The 22,735-nt window shown below is 48.2% G+C and overlaps 1 protein-coding gene across 3 annotated transcripts in view; it reads left to right on the top strand.

Annotated features, from left to right (window-relative positions):
* The window catches only part of NPC1 (NPC intracellular cholesterol transporter 1), a 66,316-nt gene that overhangs the window by 31,841 nt on the left and 11,740 nt on the right, over nt 1–22,735 (top strand). For 2 of the 3 annotated variants that reach the window (XM_045296143.1, XM_045296145.1), the window contains exons 4-13: nt 581–756; nt 6,051–6,218; nt 6,784–7,033; nt 7,510–7,583; nt 8,063–8,484; nt 10,100–10,326; nt 13,959–14,059; nt 20,156–20,258; nt 21,381–21,570; nt 21,976–22,158. In XM_045296143.1, the coding sequence (XP_045152078.1) occupies nt 581–756; nt 6,051–6,218; nt 6,784–7,033; nt 7,510–7,583; nt 8,063–8,484; nt 10,100–10,326; nt 13,959–14,059; nt 20,156–20,258; nt 21,381–21,570; nt 21,976–22,158 (1,894 nt within the window). The remainder of the gene's footprint in view (nt 1–580; nt 757–6,050; nt 6,219–6,783; nt 7,034–7,509; nt 7,584–8,062; nt 8,485–10,099; nt 10,327–13,958; nt 14,060–20,155; nt 20,259–21,380; nt 21,571–21,975; nt 22,159–22,735) is intronic. The other variant, XM_045296146.1, reaches the window with a different exon arrangement.

Below are 22,735 nucleotides of genomic sequence, written 5' to 3'. Positions count from 1 at the left end.
CCATGCTCCATTTTCCTTAATGTGGCTACAGTGCTCTATTGTTTTTTTTAATGTATAATTTTTAAAAGTACTGTTTGCTTTAGAACTTAGTTCACATGGTTGAAAAGTAGGGAGCCAACTGGTGTTCCAAATATTGATTTAATAATTTCTTCCTTTTGAAATTGCATCCAAGTGAAATACATAAACAAATTACAGCAGTTTTCTAGGACCCCTGGTGGTGTAGTGGGTTATGCGTCAGGCTACTAACCACAAGGTCAGCACTTTGACACCACCACCGCTCCAAGATGAGGCTTTCTACTCCAGTAAATTGCTAGTGTCTCAGAAACCCTTAAGGGATTGTTCTACTCTGCCCTGCAGGGTGTCTGTGAGACAGAATTGACTGGGTGACAGGGAGTGTGTTTGTTTTTTGGTAAGACTTTAACATGAGAATTTAGGCCTTGAATTGTGGTGAATTTCATATGTTCTCCTGCTAATTCATTTTCCATTTTACAATAACGTGTATTCATTGTCAGTTTTAAATCAGCTTTCTGCTGGTTCTCTCGTCTGAGATTAAGCAGAACACGATGGACTTCTTCCGTAGGTGTCCCTCATGCTTCTATAACCTCATGAACCTGTTCTGCGAGCTGACCTGCAGCCCTCGACAGAGTGAGTTTCTGAACGTTACGGCAACTGGAGATTATGTTGATCCTGCTACAAACCAGACAAAGACAAACGTGGAAGAGTTACAGTACTATATTGGAGAGCGCTTTGCCAATGGTAAGTGAGCTTTTGATTATCCCTTTCCCACTGTTGGCCTCTGGGCAAGGATCAAGTTATTTTTTCAGTTTTGTTTCTTGTCAAAGTATGGAAAATGACCAATTTTAATTCCATTGGCCAGAAAAGGAGACGCGCTTTGTTTGTGCCCTAAGAGTTGGTCTACCAACCATAAGACAGTCTCCATAAGGTGTCAGAATCGACAAGGTGTCAGTGAGTCTGGTGTGGTTTTGAACTGTACATTCTCCGCCTGGGAAACTTCGGTATATGCAGACTGACTTCTGTCTCCCTTGCTAGCAATCCCTGAACTTTGTGCAACTGCAGGAGTTACTGGGAGACTGATGAGGTGGGGTGAGAGGGAAGACCTAGTTGCTAGAGGAAAAGAGGTTTTGACTATGAAGAAACATCATCGTCAGGGAAAGTAAGAGAGCATGTAACGATCAATGAAAAGGATTGAAATGAGAGTAGAACACTGTAGAAAAAAGAATGAGCGTGTTAGAAGTAGGACCCACTGGGTCTTCCCGCTCACCCCACCTCGTCAGTCTCACAGTAACTCATCCAGTTGCACAAAGTTCAGTGAAATGGACTAGATTAAATAACAGGCAACACCTGAACAAAAAGAATGCCTATATCTACAAAATAATAGAATCAATAAGAATTTGGCAGAGTTGTTGGACTACAAGGACAGCATATAAATTTCAATTGTAAAGACCAATTAAAAATACAACAGGAAAAAAAAATACAACAGGAAGAAAAATAGAAAAAAATTCTGATTTACAAAGACAACAAATATAAAAAACTTGGGGAAAAAAATCTAGCAAACGATATGGCATAAAGATAGGACATCTCACTAGAATGACGAAATCATTCTGTCCAGAAACAAGCAGCCTATACAGAAGTCGGTAAATGACTGATGCAGAGACACATGATCTATGGGAGAGGTAAATTACTGAATAAATGCCCTGAGGCCATTGGGTTTTTCACCCCATATTCATCTAGTTTATGGTATTTCACCTCATGTCATAGTAGGGATAAATTGGTTATAAGGCTAATGTGAAAAGAAAACATATATTTTTAGCAACCAGTATCCTGATGGCGCAGTGGTTACACATTGGGCCGTGAATCCGCGTGGCTGGCAGTTTGAAACCATCAGCAGCGCTGAGGCAGAAAGACTGGGCTTTGTACTTCCATAACCAGCTACAGTTTTGGAGACCCACCGGAGTTGCTATAAGTCAGCGTGAACTTGGCGGCAGTGAGTTTGGTTCTTGGCTTTGGGGTAATCCTCAATGACCTTTAAGGTCGGGAAGATTCCTAAAAAGAGAGGAAAAACAAAAACCACAAATGGAAAGATTGATTAATACAGATGACTGTTGTCTAGAACAAGTAAAGATTTGTAAATGAATAAGAAAATAAAACTCAGTTTGAAAAACAAATGGGTAATAGACAAATCAAAATGTAGCACACAATAAAATTATGGAAAGATGCTCAACTTCACTAGTAATCGATGAGATGCATTTTTCAAGTTGTGAACCACCCCTTCACACATTACGAGAGTGACGACAAATAAGAAGTTGCCCCAGTCCACGTGTTGGGAAGACTGGAGCAGTCGGAATTCCAGTACACTGCATTGTTAGTGTGTATTAGTAATTGGTATGAGAGTCTGGAAACCTTTTTTTTTTAAACTTTTTTTTTTGACTAGCTTGAAGGTCATCAGTTTTACATGTAACAATTCATGTACATTCTGTTTCATCTTGTTCATTGCAGTTCCATCACAGTGACATCACCCCTCCCACTTCCCCCTTGTTTCCTGTCTCCAGTCTTCTTCCTCGTCTAATCCTTTTGAACTTTGTCCTTGGGTCAGTGCTCCCTCCTTGGTCCCAAATGGTCAATTATTGGAAGACATGCGCTCATCTGTAGTATTCTCATTCCCCTTATTCCACTGCCATTGAATCAATATAGGAAGCCCCCCTATGTAGGGTTTCCAAGGTTGTAGGTCTTCGTAGGAATAGACAGCCTCATCTTTCTCCCACAGAGCAGCAGCTACGTTTGAAACTCGTACCTTGTGATAGTGTTTACCCAACAGTACTACCCCTTGCGTAAGCAATAGTGCCATCCCTTACAGATCCAATTATTGATTGATCAAAAATTGAACTACAGAGTTGAATACAGTTTGGGATTCTGGGGGTGACCAAGGGCCATGTTCTTTGGAATTCTACCATTCTCTAGCCAACCAGTAAGCCTGGCCTCCTAGTGATTTTCAGCCTTGTTCTATGTATTTCTCCTACTCTTTCCAGGACTTTCTGATCTATCTTTTTTCAAGCAGTTAGTAGCAGTAGCTAGCTGCATCAGTTCTTCGGGTCTCAGGGTTGTGGTACACTAGGCCATTGCCCCATCGCCATATGCCTTCAATCTTTGTCACCCTTCCTTCCTTCAGACAGGAAAAGACCAGTAGCTGCACTCTAGAAAATTGCTCATGAACTTTTAAAACCCCAGCCGCCTCTCACCACAGTAGGACGGAGACTTTGTAGTCTATGCTATGCCAGTTGACCTTGGTGTTCTCTGAAACTATGGTCAGGGCATCTCGTCCAGAAGTAGCTCCTGCCAACTCAAGTGGTACATAAGGTCACGGTGCTTGTTCCCAAAGGAGTTGTTTGAGGTTGGGGCAGGGCAGCCAGGGGTGGTCAGCAACCCACACGGCATTATGTTTTGATAGCCTGATGAGGAATTCACGTGCCTCCAGCCTCTGAATCACTGTGGGTGCATCTTGGACCTAAGACAGTGTAGGGGCTGTGTGTGGGTGGGGGTGTCACATGTGGATGAGAGTCGGGGCTTGCCATACTTCTGGTTCCAGGGAGCTGTAGAGAACAAGGGAGGCGCTGACATTTCTGTCGCCAACCACTGGTATGCCAAGGCCAATTGAATGCTGTTTGCAAAAGTTCGAGATGGCTGCATCTTGGCAGAGTAGCCAACAGTTCACCTGCCTGCCTCCTCTCTCACCACTTTTTGTTCAGTTGCTTCTCCTAGTCCCTATTCAATACACTTCTCTATCTTTTCCTGTGCAGCTCAGGGTTCCCAGACTACAATCTATATCTGTGTCGTGTGACTCTCTCACTTCTTTGTGGTAGAGGATCTGCGTAGCATGTCTGCCTGGCTCACCATCCTCTGGAAACCATCATTAAAAATAATTTTGGAATACCCGGTAAAGCTGACGATACTGCACATAACCACACCCCAGAAGTTTCACTGAAAGCTGCCTGCACTAGGGAAACGCTTATGCGTCTAGCTAGAGGAATCCAAGGAAAAAAGTTCACTATAGAATTATAAATGCTACAGACCATGTTCAGTGTGCAGTTTATGTGGATTTGTAAATAAAAGTACATCTTACATAGCTTATGTCAAGGGCACACAAACCTGGGGTGGGCATGAGCGCATCGATTTTAGGATGTGATCAGTCTCCTGAGGGCAGAGAGATGGGTGCAGGTATAGGGATAGGGAGGACGCATCAGTTCCTATTTTGTGTGTTTAATGTTGAGGCCTCTCTTGTAAAATGGTAGGTGTGATATAGATTTAGTGGTGAGTACATATGAATTATTTTAATCTCCATACTTTTCTCTCTGTTTGAAACATTAAAGACATGAAAACCACAAAGTGAACTGGAAGATAGATGTGAGGGAATTCTCCAGAAAACAGCCGAGAGATAGAGAGGCTCAGAGTTGTTAAAGAAATCACGTGTGTGAGAATCAGGAGAGCCCAAAGCAGAACAGATGTGGGGAGTTTGGAAGAGATGAAAGGCAAAGGCATGGCCTAGACTTGTCCAGAATGGGGGAGAGAGGAGTCCTTGGATTTCAGAGAGAAAACGACCCCCGAGCAGCATAGATGGAAAGAACGCCGCCCTGTTCGAGCTTTGGTGCTGGGAGCTGCTCTCGAGCAGCCTGACTCAGTGGAGCCCCAGAAGCAGGCCTGCTCTGATGGCAGGGTTTGCACTGGCGGGTTTTTCAAAAGCTCATCGCCAGGCCTTTCTTCCTTTTCGGTCTTAGGCTCTCCCACATGTTGATGGAGCCTCAAACTGGGTAGAATTCTGCACTCAACCAGCACTGCTCTATCCAGAGACACTCCGCAGACAGTGATCTTAAAGGCAGGAGGAGAGAAGAGGCAAATCGTAACGAATGACTGCTAGAGATTGTTCTTATCAGCAATGATACAGACAGCAGGCGGTGAGAGAGTACCTTCCCAGTTCTATGGGAAATCACTTACTCCAGCTAACTATCTTTTAGAGTTAAGGTTTAAACAAAAGGAATGTATAAACATCTCCTTAACGTGTACACAAAGAAGATCCTAGAAAGTTTGGGGCCCGCAGGAGCGAGTGAATGGAAATTAACACCACTGGGCCAATCGCAGCTACTGTCTCATGTGCAAGATGCGTTCATGTGACAGAACCTTATTTGGCATGTCATCCGTATGTGTACTAAAAACCAGAAAGAGAATAGCTGTTATAGTTCATTTGACACCTGCCCTGAAACCCGAGTGCCCTGTAAAGCCCGATTCTCCAGCCACAGCTGTCTCCTCTCCGGGAACCCACTTCACAGGCTCAGAGCTGCTCCTTCCCGTGTGCAGTGAGTGTGGTGCTTCCCTGAGCTGCTGTTCCACAGGGTCCTAGAAGCCTTTCCCGTCTGTCTTTGTCACTCTTAAATTACTTGGACTCCAGCCTAGAATATTACTTGCAGGAGGGTAAACTACCTTGGCAGGGAGCCCTGGTGGGTTACATGTTCGGCAGCTAACCACCAGGTCAGCAGTTTGAAACCACCAGCTGCTCTGCAGGAAGGAAGATGAGACTCTGCTCCTGTAAAGATTTGCAGTCTCAGAAACTCACAGGGGCAGTTCTACTTGGACGTATCGGGTCCCTGTGCATTAGAATGGGCTCCGTGGCATTGAGTCTGTGTTTGAACCCAACTGGAAGAAGCCATGGTGGCACTGCTAACCACAGGTCCAAGGTTCAAGCCCACTCAGGAGGACACTGCCTATCTCCTCCCACAATGATCTGCCACCGCAGAAGCCTGACATCAGTCACTCTGTGTCAGAAGCGCTCAATGGCAGTGTTTCTGGGTTTCTGGTTGCTAAGCGAGTAGAAGGTCTTCTCCGTTCCTTCCTCCGTGTTTGCTCTCCGTCCTGCTGGGGGGCTCTGGCTGCAGGCCACAAGGAGTTTTCTCCTGTGGGTGCGTCCTTCTGCCATGCGGGCTCTCCCGGGTGAATTAAAGCAAGCAGTGGTTTCAGCCTTCTCCGCGGGGTTCTTCTTGCAGCCATGTACAACGCCTGCCGGGACGTGGAGGCTCCCTCCAGCAATGAGAAAGCCCTGGGCCTGCTGTGTGGGAAGGACGCAGAGGCCTGCAACGCCACCAACTGGATCGAGTACATGTTCAACAAGGATAACGGGCAGGCGCCCTTCACCATCACGCCCGTCTTTTCAGGTGGGGCCACGCTGGGTGCGCTTCCGATGTTATTTCAAAGCCAAGTCCCCTTAAGCTGCAACAGGCAGCTACATCCTTTCAGATGGTTGGTTCCTGGAGTCTCCATCGGCAGGGAGGAGTTACGAGAGCGAGATTCCTGACCCTGACTCTGTGGGACAGGATGAAGGAACAAAGAGTTGCCTTCAGGAATCGCTTCTTAAAGAAAAGCGAATTAAAATTTTAAAAAGCCGAAAAGTGTTACAAAGATATTTCCAGAAGCTCTGTCGCAGCATTTAAGCAGCCCCTCTATGGAGGGGAAGCATGATTTCAGGTTTACCGAAGTGTCTAATGTATTGAGTTCTCAGTGACAGAACCCCGTGTACTAAGTTAGTGAGAGTGCTTAAAATTTTAGAGGACAAAGTAGTAAAACCTAATTTTCTCAGACAGAAACCTTAGGCTCTTTATCCTTTACCGCTGCACTATATATTTCAGTGTACTTCTCGCAGGACTTCAATGTAACTTAAGCAGAAAACGTATGCCTTTTTCTTTAACTGAGATATTCACTCCACACAATTCCTGCCTACAGATGTGCCATTGCTTGGAATGGAGCCCATGAACAATGCCACCAAGGGCTGTGACGAGGCTGTGGACGAGGTCATGGGCCCCTGCAGCTGCCAGGACTGTTCCATCGTCTGTGGTCCCAAACCCCAGCCCCCACCCCCTCCTGCTCCTTGGATAATCTTGGGCTTGGACGCCATGTGCGTCATCATGTGGTTCAGCTACATGGTGTTTTTGCTTATTTTTTTTGGAGCATTTTTTGCGGTGTGGTGCTACAGGTAAGCAGTCTGATATGTTCTCTACGTCAGGAAGAACAAAGTCACCCAGTGCCACGTTAGATTTCTACTTGGCTGGAAACCCATATCTGCATTAACACCCTTTCCCGAATTACTTCTGCCCGGCAACTAGCAAGCATTCAAAAGCTTTTAGAACTTTTAAAGTTAACTACCCATTTGTTAACTACCATAGCTTATATGTGCTGAATCCAATTCAACTCTCATTTTCTTGGTCCCTTATATGTTTAGTTTTTAACTTTGTAATATTAGTAGATAAAGGAAGACCATTCGTTTTAGAGTCAACAATTCATTCGTATTTTCTTTCATCGCATTCATTGTAATTCCCCTAGTGTCCTGTCATGTATCCCACTTCCTCCTGTGTGTCCTGCCCTGTTCCTCCTCTCCTAACCTCTCTAAGCTTTGTCCGTGGTTGGCTCTCCTGAGGTGTGACCAAGTCCACGCGTGTGCTTGTTTTTCAGAAAGCGGTATTTTGTCTCGGAGTACACCCCCATCGACAGCAACATAGCTTATTCTGTCAATGCCAGTGACAAAGGTATGTGGCGTCTGTGGCGGAAATGAACCCGGTGTGGCTGGTGCTGGCATGAACGTGCCCACTCCTCCCGACACGTTTGTGCGCCTGCTGTGGGTAAGCCCACGTGCTAGTGCTGTGGTGGGGATGAGAGATGGCTCGGCCGCCGTGGCACTCACAGACTAGTCGGGCTGGCAGCGCAGAACCAGGTCATCAGTCGTTGATAGCACAGCTCCCGGCCGCTCGGAGCCGGTGAAGGAGAGGACGCAGCTGCTTGAGAGCCAGTGGCAGGGCTTCACAGGGGAATTGCTGTAGGCAGAACGGTCTGAGCACTTCACTCCGCAGAGGAAGGCTGTGTGTGAGCCTGGTCTATGGGTACGGTGTAATTCCCTGTGGCAGGCAGGGAAGGGGATGTCTCCAGCAGGGCCCCGGTGCAGGTCCAGAGGGCGCGGGTGGCCGCCGTCAGTAGTGGTAGCTAATACTTTCCCTGTTCCAACTTTCAGGAATGGATTGGCTCTTAACCTCCACCCTCCCTTCCTCTCGTGCTCTTCCAGGGGAGGCATCCTGCTGTGACCAGCTTGGTGCAGCCTTTGAGGGCGGTCTGAGGCGGCTGTTCACACAGTGGGGGGCTTTCTGTGTGCGGAACCCCGGCTGCGTCATCTTCTTCTCCCTGGTCTTCATCGGCGTGTGCTCGTTGGGCCTGATGTTTGTGCAAGTTACAACCAATCCCGTCGACCTCTGGTCATCCCCCAGCAGCCAGGCGCGCCACGAGAAGGAGTACTTTGACACGCACTTTGGGCCTTTCTTCCGCACGGAGCAGCTAATCATCCGGGCGCCCCAGACCCGCAAGCACACCTACAGCCCGTACCCCTCAGGGGCCGACGTGTCTTTCGGACCTCCGCTTGACAAAGAGATTTTGCACCAGGTAACCTGCTCCATGCAGAAGCCAGCTCAGGGAGGTAGGTGGGCCTGCTTGTCCGCTGCCCAGGTCTCCCTGATGTGCACCGGGGCTGTGAAGGTACTGGCATATTCCAACCACTGCAAGGTTAAGGTCAGGTGCTTTCAACTTAGTTTTGAAGAAAGGGAGTCACTAGTGTTGCACACAATGAGACTCTCTTTTGGAGCCCACACGTTTGTTTCCTTCACGTAGCAGAAGAGCTCGCCTTTTTCTTAAGCTGGAGGCGAGCAGAGGAAGCTGTTCTGCGTGGAAACAAAATGTGTTTATGAAGGCTTCCCCCTAGGGATTTACGAAGAGCTCTGCTTGGGAATTGCAGTAATATGCTAGGACCCAGAGGAATAAAGTGTCCCTGCTCTCCCAGGGGCTAGGGAGAGGGCTGCTGGCCCCGATGGTCATTGATCTGCATGTAGGAGGGAACCTTACCACTGCCTGACCCCAGGCTCCCCACCCTCCTGCGGAGGGACATGCGTTTGAGACAAGGCGCCACCTATCGGTGCTTCTCTTCAAAAGGCTGTTAAACTTCTTGGTCTTCCCTTTGCGCACTAGCTTTGGCGAGCTGAACCTGCAAATAACTACAGTCCACTGTCGCCTTTAGTGGAATGGTCCCTTTGTTTTTCTTCTAACCATTGCTCGCCCCTGCCAAGCCCAGCCTGCTGTCCAGTCCCCTGCCTCGTAGAGGCCTCCGTAGGATTTCCAGGGCAACACATCTTTAGAGAAGTAGATAGCCACATTTTTCTTCCACAGAGCCACTGCTGGGTTCAAATTGCAGAGTGCTTGAACCACTTTCTGTCCCCAGGCCTCCTTTGCTGCCAGTCACCCACCAAACCAAACACACTGCTAGTGGGGTGAGTCCCAATCAGAGCGACCCTGGAGGGCAAGGTAGAACTCCTCCGGGAGCAAGGCTTCCTGCCCAAGACTATGGATCTCTCCAGAAGTAGGCCGCCGCCTCTTCTCTGGACTGGCTGGGTCGACTACCCTGCCGGGACTCCTTGGCACTCACCACCAGAAGGTCAAATGGCAAAACAGTCCCATGACTAACAGACCCACTTCCCCACCCAGTGATTACCTGCTGGTTTTCCCCAAGGCGTTCATGTAGAGTCATCAGATCACCTTTGTGCCAAAGAGGAACAGCACAGTTAGTCACTTACCACGAGAGACGATTCTCGTCTAGGAAATGGGGGCGCTTGCCCCAGTTGCCATGGTGGCGAGGCGATGGGTGGTGTGCAGTTGTTGAGAGCCCGGGTTTGAGAAGCCAGGGGTCTTGTTCCATCTTTCCTCTGGTTGTGGCTAGACCACTGCTAGAGAAAGGGCAGAGGGGGAGAGGTCCTTGTGTCCTGTATGGATGTCTGTCTTGTTTGGGTTTTATACATGATAGTGAGGACTCTTCCCCCCTTACCGCATTCCAAGATGCCCCAAACAGGGTTTTTATCCCAGTTTGCTGGACCCTCAGTTGAGTTCTTGGCGTCATTGGCCTCTGCCCAGTGCACTTCCCTGGGCCTCACCGCAGGCAGTTTTTCTCCTTGGAACCCTCGGGGCCACCATTAGTCAAAATCTGAATTTGTTCATTTTTGCTGTTTTGCAGGTTCTTGACTTACAGACCGCCATTGAGAACATTACTGCCTCACATAACAATGAGACTGTGACGCTGCAGGACCTCTGCTTGGCCCCCCTCTCACCATATAACAAGAACTGCACCATCATGAGTGTGCTAAACTACTTCCAGAACAGCCATTCCGTGCTGGACCATCAAGTAGGGGACGACTTCTACGTGTACGCCGATTACCACACACACTTTCTGTACTGTGTACGGTGAGTGGCCCCAGATACGTTTGCACTTGTCTCCAAAGAGTTCCCTTCAGAGAGGCAGCCATTCATAGATCCTGTGCATATTTGAAGTCCTCCTGTGAGGCCAGCCCCTGGCGAGGGCTCTGGGCTTGGTGAAGCGCAGGACCAGGGAGAAAGAAGAAGACCCTCCGCTGGATGGACTGGCGGGCTCAAACATAACAATTATGGGGCTGTCACAGGACCGGCATGGGTCCATTCTGGGGCACCACAGACTCACAACAGACTGTGGCACTAGCAGCTGCTGCTGGGGTGCTAGAGACAAGAGACGCAGCTGCAAACAGACAAGGCACTGAGCGAGACCTTGAGTCAATAGATTCATTGAGGGAGGTGAGGCTTGCAGGGAACAGGAAATCAAAGGCACTGAGGGGAAAGGGGTTTAGGATAGCCAGATAAAGGGTAGAGCTGGCCCTTTGTCTAAAGCTAGAGAATTAGCTAATTGAAAAGGTGTAGAGACCACGAGAGCCACTGTTACAGAAAGGAAGAGAAAATGGGATTTAAGACAGATCCACAAGCAAACGACAACAGTCTGGCAAGGAAAGAGTTAACAGCTCCGGGTGTCGCAGCCCTGCTTCTGCTGAGAAGGACCTGCCAGCACAAGGAAAGAGCTGGGGAAGTGTCTGTGAGCCAGCCGAGCCGGTGCTACAGGTAGTGAGCAGGGGTGAGAGGCAAGAGAGAGAGCCCAGACAAAGGAAATTCCACAGGGGGCGGGGCAGCTATACATTTTGTAGACATGATGATCCCCGCGCTTCTTTCTGGTTGGCGTGGATAACTCCAATGGGCTGGGCGCCAGCGTCCTCGGCATCGTCACTTAATCGGGCTGGGAAGGTGGTGGAGTAGCTTTGTCAGCAGAAGAAATGTCTGCTGCTGTCCTTAGTACCGCTGCCACCACACCTTAGACAAACAGGTGGAAAAAGCTCTTGACTCTTCTTCCAAAGCTGTCGTTCTGAGAGGGGGGAGACAAATGAGCACATTGCTGGGTGTGGCACGATGTCCTGCAGAGGAAGATAAAGCGGGGTGTGGGGTGCCTGCATGACTGCAGAGACTGGGCCAGGAAAGGGAAGCAGGGAGCCTGGAGAGGGGAGCGTGCCCGAGCCGAGGGAGCAGCCAGTACAGCGCCCTGGGACGGGTGTCGCGGTCAGGGGCAGCGGGCATACCGCTCATTCTGGAACGCATGCCCGTGGGACAGCACACGTCATGTCCTAAGGTTTTGCAGAGCTGGTTTCAGCCTGTGAGGGGAAGGCCGGCCCCCCACAACTAATCACGGGCTCGATGGGCACAGTTGTACGGTTAAGATCTATGTGAAGATTACAATAAAGTCATAGAAAATGAGAGAGTAAAGAAGTCAGACACATCTCATGGTAGCATGCTCACCTCCTGGATGGCCATGATCTCAACAGCCAGGTCCGCACACAGCATGAGCCGAGAGGGCAGGGGAGCGAGGCGAGGTGGTCCAATTTATTGCTAACCAAGGCTTATATCTCCTTAGCAGGTGTGATTACAGGTAACCACACTTGTCACAGGAAGGGGCAGTACAATAGGCATACACATCATAGGAATAGGATGTACAGTAAGCATAAGCGTGACAGGAAGGAGATGAGCTAGGGGTGTGCATGCAGTAGGAAGGGGAGGGACTAAGGCTATACATGTGACAAGATTCATGATGGCGGCCTAACCTTGGCCACCCTTGAGTGGGCTTGACCTCCCTGGGTTCTCCTTCAGGGAAACAATTTACTGCTATCCTTATCAGAAGGGAGTGGGCCCTACTTGTGGGATAAACAGTGGTGTCTGCTTGCTCTGGATGGCTGATAACCCTTAGGGAGAATAACCCCTGACCTACTTCTGTTGACCTCCAAGTGAATAGTTATTTGCCATGTGTAGCAAGCAGCTAAGTTTGGCATATATTTGGGGGAGACAACTTGGGAGAAATCTTTGTTTCCCACATCAGCCTACACAAACAGAAGTCTGAGTGCTGCTTCTTGCCCCGAACATAAACGTACACTACTGTGTTACCCTCAGGCAGGGATGTGAGCTCGGGTGACCTGCAGAGCTGCTTCCTGGAAGATGGGTGTCTGGCTGGGGCAGGGTGAAATGAGTCACAGGGAAGCTCTGACCTGCGAGGTGACCTTTAGACTTGGCTGGGGAAGCAAGAGTGGCAGTCCCACAGGATGGGCCCGCCGTCCCAGAGCACTCTGCGGCCTGGCCTGGCGGGGGGACGCCTTGCTCAACGCCTTGCTCAGGACAGAGAGGCCACAGCCAGTGACCTAGATGGTGCTGCTCAGGGAGCCGAGTTTCTGAGCCAGGCACTCTGACACCTGCCCTGTTCAGTGGGCTGTTATTAGGCAGAGCCCACTGAGCTATGTGATTTTCTAGGTGCTTCCCTCTAAAACGATGAGCTACACTCACCTAAAGCCGTAAGCGTGTGTGTCCAAAAGCAGAGTTCTCGATGGGGGAGACCGTCGGGGAGAGACATGGTAAATGTGGGGGCCATTGTATCCTTATTCTGTATTTTACCAAAGCAGACGATGGGGAGCAGAGGTGGGCACGACAGGTGCCTTATCCAAAGGAGACTTGGTTTTATGGCCAGGCCTCAGGAATATGTCAGGTTCGAGGTGAACCTGTGTGTGCCCTGCTGGCCCTCAGGCCCACTCCAGCTCCAGCTCTGGTCTCTGGCCTCACCCTGCAGCCTCTTTGACCTGTCCCTCCCCTGACCTGTCCCTCCCCGAGGGCCTGCAGGAACCACAAGTTCACCTTGGCCCACCCTATCTGAGGCCTACTTCTGCTCACACGCCCGCCTGCCCTTCACTGCCATTCGACCAGTAGAGCTGTACCTCTGCCTGATCCCACAAACCCGGGACAGGGAGGTGGCGGCAGGCCCAGGGCTGAGGTGGACTTGAAGGCTGCTTGACTGCACAGGTGACCTTGTTTCCAGGCCTGCCGGCCCATCCGCTTGAACTCGAAGGGTGGTTGTCCGGAGCATGCCCCCGCCCCACGTGTATTTCCTTCTGGGCCATCTCACTCCTGCTGACTGGCCTCCCAATGTCTGGTGTCTCTACTTCTCCCCTCCCCCATAATCTTGTGAGAGCCCCTTCCCCCCAGTCTCTGAGTTGCTCCCAGTGCCTACGGGATGGAAAATCCACACTCGTTGATATAGCACGTCATATCTTTTCCCATTGTGTTCAGTCTTTCTAGCCAGGCCCCGTCCCTTAAAGGACGGACAGACACACACACACACACACACACACACACACACACACACACACCTTTTCTTGCTCTCTGCCTTCCTTCCTACCAGTGCAGTGGGTGTCTCCCCTCTTTTCCTTCCCTCCCTCACCCTTAGAGACCTCCTCTGCACTGGTCCCCTCTTTGGTGACAGCTGCCCATGTGTTAGCTGTTGCCCCGTCTGTGCCCCCAAATGCCGTGCACCTTGTGACAGACACACAGACACACACACAGTCTGAGCTCTTCACTGCACTTACTGAGCTGAATAAGTCAACTTGGCGACCAAGGGGCCGCACGGGAAGCCCCAGTGAACGTTTTCGTGTACAGATTTAAGTCTGTGGGCTGTCTCAAGACTTACTCTCTGGACTTTCTGGCAGGGCGCCCGCCTCCCTGAACGATACAAGCCTGCTCCACGATCCTTGCCTGGGTACCTTTGGTGGACCTGTGTTCCCGTGGCTCGTGTTAGGAGGCTACGACGGTAAGTAGGGAAACAATCTTGCCTGTGTCAAATGGGAATTACAAAGATGATTAGTACCTTACCTCTTGAAACCTAAATTTCTTTTGGCAATGGCTTTGGAATTTATTCTGGACTTAGAATAACTTGATTCTTTTGTTTTGAACTCCCTTTAAGTCACCTGGGTCTCTCTGAGGGGCCCCAGTGGGTTACACATTGGATCTCTAATCTCAGGGTTAGCAGTGCAAACCCACCAGTTGCTTACTGGGAGAGAAAGCTGCTGTCTGCTTCAGTAGCGATTTACAGTCTTGGGAACCCAAACGGGCGGCTCTGCTCCATCCTGTAGAGTTGCTGTGAGGCAAAATTGACTCGATGGCAGTGTGTTTGGGTTTTTTGGCATCTTTGAGAAGCTTTGGGGAACTAAGAACCCTTTGTGCAGATACTGCAGTGTGCACAAGCACACACTGCGCTCTACAGTTCAGGAAGTGCCTGGAACCCTTGAAGTCCCTCTGTGGGACCCTAAGGGGTCTGTGGACCGAAGGTTAAACCAGGCAAACTCAGACCCACGGCCCCCAGTCAGATTCCGACTCACAGCAGCCCTGTAAGGCAGAGTAGAACTGCCCTCTAGGGTTTCCAAGGCAGCCTTATTCTTCGGAAGAGCACCTGGTGGGTTCGAACTACTGACCTTGTCCTTAGCAGCCCAAAGTAACCCACCCCCATGCCCCCAGGGCTCCTTGGGTTAAGAACTTCTCTTATGAGGAAGAGGGGATGTATGAGGTATGTTGGGGGTAAAGAAGCTAACTTGATGGGTTTATTTTTTCTTGTAAACCAGTTGCTTAGGGACCCAGACACTGTTTCTAGAGGCCCGATCCATTGTTTTGCTGAAGAGCCAGTCTCTGTAACTTCTCAGGAGGTTTCGCTTGGCTTGTGGAATGATGGTTCATGTGACACCTTTGGCACCTGGAGCCTAGTTACAGGCTGCTCAACAAGTTTTTCTTCAGCCCAATGAGTGGGCCCGGAAAGCTCTCCTCCTCCTTCTCCTCCGTAGAAGCAGAGAAGTTGTGACCTGCGTGTAAAACCGACTCTGCCTCATGTGATAAAATGGGGAAAAGAGCATTGACTACTAGCTAATTGTATGGGGGAGGAAAAAGTCGATTGGAGCTCTGTTTAGTCCTTACATGCCACTCCCCTGCCCCCCCACCCCCAAATCCAGAAGAATCTGAGGTTGCATATAAGCAGTAAAACCATTGGAAGAGCTAGGAGAGCACACAGGAGGGGCTGGGTTTGGATTTGAACACTGAAATGGAGACAATGTTTCCAAACAACCTAGACACCAAAAATGGAAGACTTGACAGATCAAAATGTGTGGAGGGAAAGTGTCAGATCATTGAAAACCAATTGGCAAATGAGAAAGGGAATGTGTGTGTGTGTGTATTAAATGTATCTTAGATGAAGGTTTACAGGGCAGCATAGGTTCCCATCCATTCAGCAGTTTCTGTACAAGTTCACCAGTGATGTTGGTTCCATTCTTCTCAATGAGTGAGCATTCTCATTGTTCCCGTCTGGTCATTCAGTTCTCTGTCCCCTGCCCTGCGCCTCTTTGTTTTAACGTAATTGTTGACCTTTCAGAGACAAGAGCTATCTCCTCCATGAGTCAGCATTCACAGGGTTTCCTTTCTGGCTGCTTATACCCATTAATCTAGTCTCCCTGCCCCTTTGAATTATCAACGTTTTTTGTTTTGTTTTGTTGTTGTTAATTTTTATATTGTGAATTATGGGGGGATTTACATTTCAGACCAATCAACAGTTAACCACTCATAAACTCCCCTTTCTGCAATTCTGTCCCACTCTGCGAGTCCTCTCCTAACTTTTAGGGACCTCCATCCTGTCACCAAAGTCACTATCGTCAACCTTCTAGTCCTTGCCTCATCTTCCCACCTTTGCCCTCCCTCCTTTGGGGGCCTCCAAAGTCTGTTCTTAATAGCAGTGGTCTCATACAATATTTGTCATGAAGTTCTCCGAGCCCACTCCTGTCATGAAGTGTTTCACGGTTTCATCACTGTTTATTAGTGAGGCATAGTATTCCATTGTGTCTGGACACTTGCCAGAGCTACTTTGTCCATTCTTCAATTGAGCATTTGGGCTATTTCCAATTTCTTGCTATTATAAACAGTGCTGTGATAAGCATAGGAATGCATATATCTGTTCATGCTGTGTCTCTTTAGGGTATGTATCCAGCTGGATCATATGAGATTTCTGTACTCTGTTTGAGGTAGCGCCACATTGTTGTCCACAGTAGTTGTACATATTTACAGACCCAACAGCAGTGTAAGAGCGTTCCGATCTGTCCACCCTTTTCTAGCACTTGTTGTTTTCTATTTTTTTTAAAAACTTAGGCTGTTGTTGTCAGTGTGAGGTGATAGCTCATGCATAGTTGTTTTGATTTGCATTTCCTGGATGACAAATGATTTGGAGCACTTTTTAAATAATGTTAGCCATTGGAATGTTGTATTTGTTCAACTGTTCAGTTCCTTTGCCCACTTTTTAATTGGATTATTTTTTTCTTACTGAAGTCTTACAGTTTTCTATAGATTTAGAGCTCCGTCCTCTGTTGATTGGGTCACGCTGAAGGATTTTTTTGCCGATTCATGAGTCCTCTTTTCCACTCTTTTTGTGAAGTCTTTTCATGCGCTGTGTGTCTTATTTTTAGTCGGTCCCAGTCTTCTGGTGCTACTACCTGTGCTTCCTTTATTATGTTTGAGAGTATGTCTGGGCCCTGCAATAGGTCCTGAAGTTTGTTCGTGTTTTCTCATTGATTCTCTTTACAGCTCTGAGGTTTACATTTAGGTCTTTGATCCATCTTGAGTTCATGCAAAAATTCTCAACACAATCCTGGCCAACAGATCCAACAACATATCAAAAAAATAATACACCATGATCAAGTGGGATTCATACCAGGTACGCAAAGATGTTTCAACATTAGCAAAGCTATCAAAGAAATCCACCACATAAATAATAAAAAAATCACATAATCATATCAATCGACACAAAATGCATTTGACAGTGTCCAACACCCATTCCTGATAAAAATACCCAACTAACTAGGAATAGGAATTTCGCAACATAATAAAGGCCCTATATGAAAAACCAGTAGCCGACATCTTGCTCACTGGGGAAAAACTAAAAGCAATTCCTCCAGTGAATGGCTTGCCTCTTCCCACACTCCATTCAATACTGTGCTGTAAGTCTTAGCCAGGACCACTGGACCACAAAAAGAAATCAAACTTGGCAAAGAAGAAGTGCAGTTCTCACTGTTTTCAGGTAGTTTGATTTTAGTTATAGGAAACTCCAAAGACTCGGCCTGAAAATTGTCGGAAGCAATCAAAGGATTGAGCAAAGTGGCAGGATAGAAGGTTAACACACACAAATCAATCAGATTCCTAAATACTACCTGAAAAAGACATCAGTACCATTTACACCAGCCACACATCCACTGAAATACTCAAGTATAAGTCTAACTAGAGAAACATAGACTTGGGAAAAGAAAACTACAGTAGCATCTGGGGTCTTAAAGGCTTAAAGATAAACAAGCGGCCATCTAGTTCAGAAGCAACAAAGCCCTCATGGAAGAAGCACACCAGCCTGTGTGATAATGAGGTATCAATAGGATCAGGTATCAGGCATCAAAGAACAAAAACATCATATCGTTGTAAATGAGGGTGAGTGCAGCGTGGAGACCCAAAGCCCATCTGTAGGCAACTGGACACCCCCTTACTGAAGGGTTGCAAGGAGGAGATGAGCCAGTCAGGTTGCAGGGTAGCAACGATGAAACATACAACTTTCCTCTACTTCTTAAATGCTTCCTCCCCCTACTATCATGATTCCAATTGTACCTTACAAATCTGGCTAGACCAGAGGATGTACACTGGTACAGATAGGAACTAGAAACACAGGGACTCCAGGGTGGATGATCCCTTCAGGACCAGTGGTGTGAGTGGCGATACCTGGAGGGTGGAGGGAAGGTGGGGGAGAAAGGGGGAACCGATTACAAGGATCTACATATAACCTCCTCCCTGGGGGATGGACAAGAGAAAAGTGGGTGAATGGAGACATTGGACAGTATAAGATATGACAAAATAATAATTTGTAAATTATCAAGGGTTCATGAGTGGGGAGGGAAGGGGAAAAATGAGGAACTGATACCAAGGGCCGAGTAGAAAGCAAATCTTTTGAGAATGATGATGGCAACATATGTACAAATGTGCTTGACACAATGGATGGATGTATGGATTGTGATAAGAGTTGTACAAGCCCCCAATAAAATGATTTTTTTAAAAAATTAAAAACAGATGAAAAAAACAACAACTACAGAACACTATTAGAAGAAACCTACCTACATAAATGGAAGAATGTTCCAGGTTCGTGGATAAGACGGCTTAACATTGTGAAAATGACAATATGACCCAAAACTTTCTTTAAATACAACACGAATCCAATCCAGATTCCAACTTGATTCTTTAAAGTTAGAAAAGTGAATTACTAACTTTATACGGAGAGGGAAGAGACCTAGGATAATTAAGAACTTCTTAAGAAGAAGAACTGAAAAACCTTTCAAATATTTTTTTTCTAATCATTTTATTAGGGGCTCATACAATAAAATATTTTCTTAATATACAAAAAGCTCTTTTTAAAAAAAATTTCAATTATCCTAAAGCAAAATGGGTTAGGAAATGTAAAAGGCTAAAAGAAATAACAATTGGCTTTTGATTATATGGGGACAATGGTCAACATCTCTCATTAGTGCTGTGCATTCTATTTCGCTTTTCTACGGAACAGAATACAAAGACCTACGTGTTTGGTGCAACCCTGCTGGGAAAGTCTGGGCCTCTGTGCTGTTGGTGGACGGGTTACTGCAGTCTAAGCAGCAGAAGAGCAGGCATTGTTCTCTCTCCTCTTACCAGTCCACTGGTGCATCCCCAGTGCCTAACATCATGCCGGACACAGAGGACTCAGTCAAGAAAAGCTCAGAGAAGAATCGACAAACACTGCAACTTCTTTAGATCACACCCCAAGGGAATTTATCCAAAAGAGAAATAGACATACTTTATGATTCAGTGGGAGCCCTGGTAGCCTAGTGGGTTACACGCTGGGCTGCTAACTGCACAGTCAGCAGTTTGAACCTACCAACTGCTCTAAGAGGGAAAGATGAGACTTCGCAACCATAACGATTCACAGCCTCAGAAACCCCAAAGGGCAGTTCTGTTCTGCCCTATAGACTTGCTGCGAGTGGGAGACAGTGAGGTGGAAGGGGGTTATTGGGTGTTGGGGGCTTTTTTTGTGGGGGAGGGAGGTTGTACGATTCAGTGATCTTATGTGTGAGAATTTTTTTAATTAAATAATCATTTTATTAGGGGCTCATATGACTCATCACAATCTGTACATACGTCATTTGCGTCCAGCACATGAGTACATATGTTGACTTCATCATTCTCACAACACCCGCTTTCCACTTGAGCTGTTGGTGTCAGATCCTCATTTTTTCCTATGTGTAAGAACTTATTCTATGAATTAATTCATATATTAAAAATATAAGATTATCCTTTGTAGTTATAACAAAAAGAAAGAGCAAATAAGGCCCCTGGAGGAGATTGGCTAACTTGTATAGGCACTGTTCTGCAGCAGAGGACGAGTAAGGACCTCCTGCAACAGAGCCATCTCCATGACCGTGTTTCCATGTCAGGCCCGGAGGCCGGCAGAACGGATGCACGTGTGTGCTGGGCAGATGGGCATCGGTGGTCACAGTGTAGGAAGGAGACCTGGGGAACAGGAGAGATTCGGGGATACCTGTCTGTGTGGCTTGTCGTTTTTTACCACGCATGCGTGACTAAAGTCAGAAACCCTCCTCCTGCATGAGCACGTCGCCTCCGGAGACGCTCCTTTTCCTTCGCTCACGGCCCCACAGGCTGTCAGTTCCATGAGCTGCTGTGGTTCCGTGGTGCTCAGGGACACGGTCCACACGGTGAGGACTCCTTGTCAGCATCTGTGTGGTCATGCCCCGCTCGAGAGTATCTGGTTTTGTAGTCTTGCGACAACCTATTGATTCACGGTTTTCCTTTCCAGCTCAAAACTACAATAACGCCACCGCCCTTGTGATTACCTTTCCTGTCAACAATCACTACAACGACACGGACAAGCTGCAGAAGGCCCTGGCCTGGGAGAGAGAGTGAGTTGCCAACGGGGGTGGGGGTGGGGGTGGGGGGTGGCTGACCAATGACCACTTACTTGCCTCTACCTCCTATGTTTTGTTTTGCTTTATAGGGGACTCATACAACTCTTGTCACAATCCATATATCGGTTCCATCAGGACAATTTGTACATATGTTGCCTTCATTCTTTTCTAGACATTTCCTTTCTATTGAGCTGTTGGTATTTTTCCCCCTCCCTCCCTCCCTCCCTCATATGTTAAAAAACATGCTTGTATTGTTTTCCAGTAGCAAAAACTGAGAGCCAGGCAAGTGTACATTAGCAATGTGCTTGTAAGTCTTAGCCAGGACCTTGGGGGTGTACAACAGAATGTTAAGTAGTCGTTACAATGAGGAGAGCGCCCTGGTGGTACAGTCACTAAGGCTCCAGCTGGTAACCTAAAGGTCCGTGGTTTGAAGCCACCCACCCTTTCTTGGAAGAAAGATGTAGCAGTCTGCTTCTGTAAATATGTACAACTTTGGGAAACTACGGGGCAGTTCTACTCTGTCCCGTAGGATCTCTGCGGATTGGAATCCAGTCAACGATCATGGGTTAAAGTGAGCTAGACCAGCAAGACCTATTAAGTAAAATGCCACAGCATGCTTAAGTAAGCATGTGTTAAATATGTTCTTGTGTAGAATTTTATCACGCGAATGAAGGAGAAATTGTTTCTACTCTTTATTTTACGGCTTTTGGTTCTTCATACATTATGTTCTGCAAGTAAGATCTATTCTTTTTGTTATAATAGACTTCATTTGGAAGTCTATTTTTGAAGAAATTTAATAGGGAAACGCGAGCTGTTTCATTGTGATGTTTAGTGAGACATTTACCATCGCAGGCTTTTTTCTATGAGGGCAACTTGGGGGCCTTCATTCAGCACAGCCACCAGAACCCAGTGTTGAACGGGTCCTAATCCTGTTCCGAGGGTAGAGAGCTCACGCCTGCAGCTAAGTCTAACTTCGGGTCAGCCTAGCTAGTAGAAGACCCTCATGGGGGACAGAGATGAAGTTACGCATGACCTTGTGTCATCGAAGCTGGGAAGAACTCAGTGTGGTTGTCACCACGTGTTCACTACAAATACCAAATGTTGCTTCCTCTGTAGGTTTATCAATTTTGTGAAAAACTATAAGAACCCCAACCTGACCATTTCTTTCACTGCCGAGCGAAGTATCGAAGACGAGCTGAACCGCCAAAGCAACAGCGACGTCTTCACTGTGGCCATCAGCTACACCGTCATGTTCGTGTACATCTCCATCGCCCTGGGCCACATCAGAAGCTGCCACAGGCTTATGGTGAGTGCTGCGTGCCTGGGCACTTGCGGGTCAGAGAGGAAAGGCCCCACACACCGTCATAGGTGCCCCTGCTTGTCTTCATGCCTGCCCCTTCAGTGCCCCTGTGTGTTGGACCTAGGTGACTCTCGGAGGCCTGCAGCTCTTTTCTCAGTTCCCGTGTTTTGGCCTGGCGTAGACGTAGCGGCTCTGTCACATTACCCAGCGTTTTCCAAGTTGCCCGCTGTGTCACGTCGAAGGATGTGCGCTCATGCAGCGCACTGCCAGGAAACCCGAGAAGCGTCTCCTGTCTTCCCCGCACTCAGACGTGCACTGTCCGCTCCAGAGCAGATAGCAGTAAAGAAACAGCCCTCGTGTCTAGCGTGTTGGGCACCAGACAAAGCCCCCTGTCCCCGTTGCCTCCCCCAGGTGGACTCGAAGGTCTCCCTGGGCATCGCGGGCATCCTGATTGTGCTGAGCTCGGTGGCGTGCTCCTTGGGCATCTTCAGCTACATCGGGATCCCCCTCACCCTGATTGTGATTGAAGTCATCCCGTTCCTGGTGCTGGCTGTGGGCGTGGACAACATCTTCATCCTGGTGCAGACCTACCAGGTGTGTGCTCACGTGCCCTGCTGATAGAGATGGCGCCTGTGCTGGCCCGGGGCCTGTCACTGGCTGTGAGGCTCCAGGCAGAATGTGGAGGCAAAAAAACTCTTCCCTTTTGCCCCCACCTGTCCCCCATCGCCCGTGGTGCTTAAGAAGACTGGTAGCCTTGGCTTGTTTTAGACATCTGGGGGTCCCAACCCCATCCCTTTCTTTGGTTGGTGGGACAGATACAAAGTGAGAATTTGGTGTTTAAGTAGTCCCCTTTCCCCGGATGTGCTAGGTGGCCTTAACACGCTTTTAGAGAACAACTTGGAGACAAGTGACTCTTGGCATGGAACAGAGGAACTTTGCCATCTGTTCAAAGGTGGGGCTAGGTCAAGTGGGGAAGAGGTCAAGACATTGGCCCTCTGTTGTAGAAAATGGTGCTGACCGGTTGCCTCACCCTCTGGTCCCTTGTCCACAGGCCTGTAGCCAGAGTGAAGACTTGGTGGCTCGGCAGAAGGCCGTTGAACGGTTCTGTGGACTTGCGGCTTGTGATAGCGTGTGCCAGTCTGTGCTCTAGTGTCTCAACACTCACACACAC

The sequence above is a fragment of the Echinops telfairi genome, unplaced genomic scaffold (assembly GCF_000313985.2).
Source record: "Echinops telfairi isolate 266 unplaced genomic scaffold, ASM31398v2 ScPeMD7_7400;HRSCAF=8409, whole genome shotgun sequence".
Taxonomy (NCBI): domain Eukaryota; kingdom Metazoa; phylum Chordata; class Mammalia; order Afrosoricida; family Tenrecidae; genus Echinops; species Echinops telfairi.
This window is presented reverse-complemented; position numbering and strand designations above follow the sequence as displayed.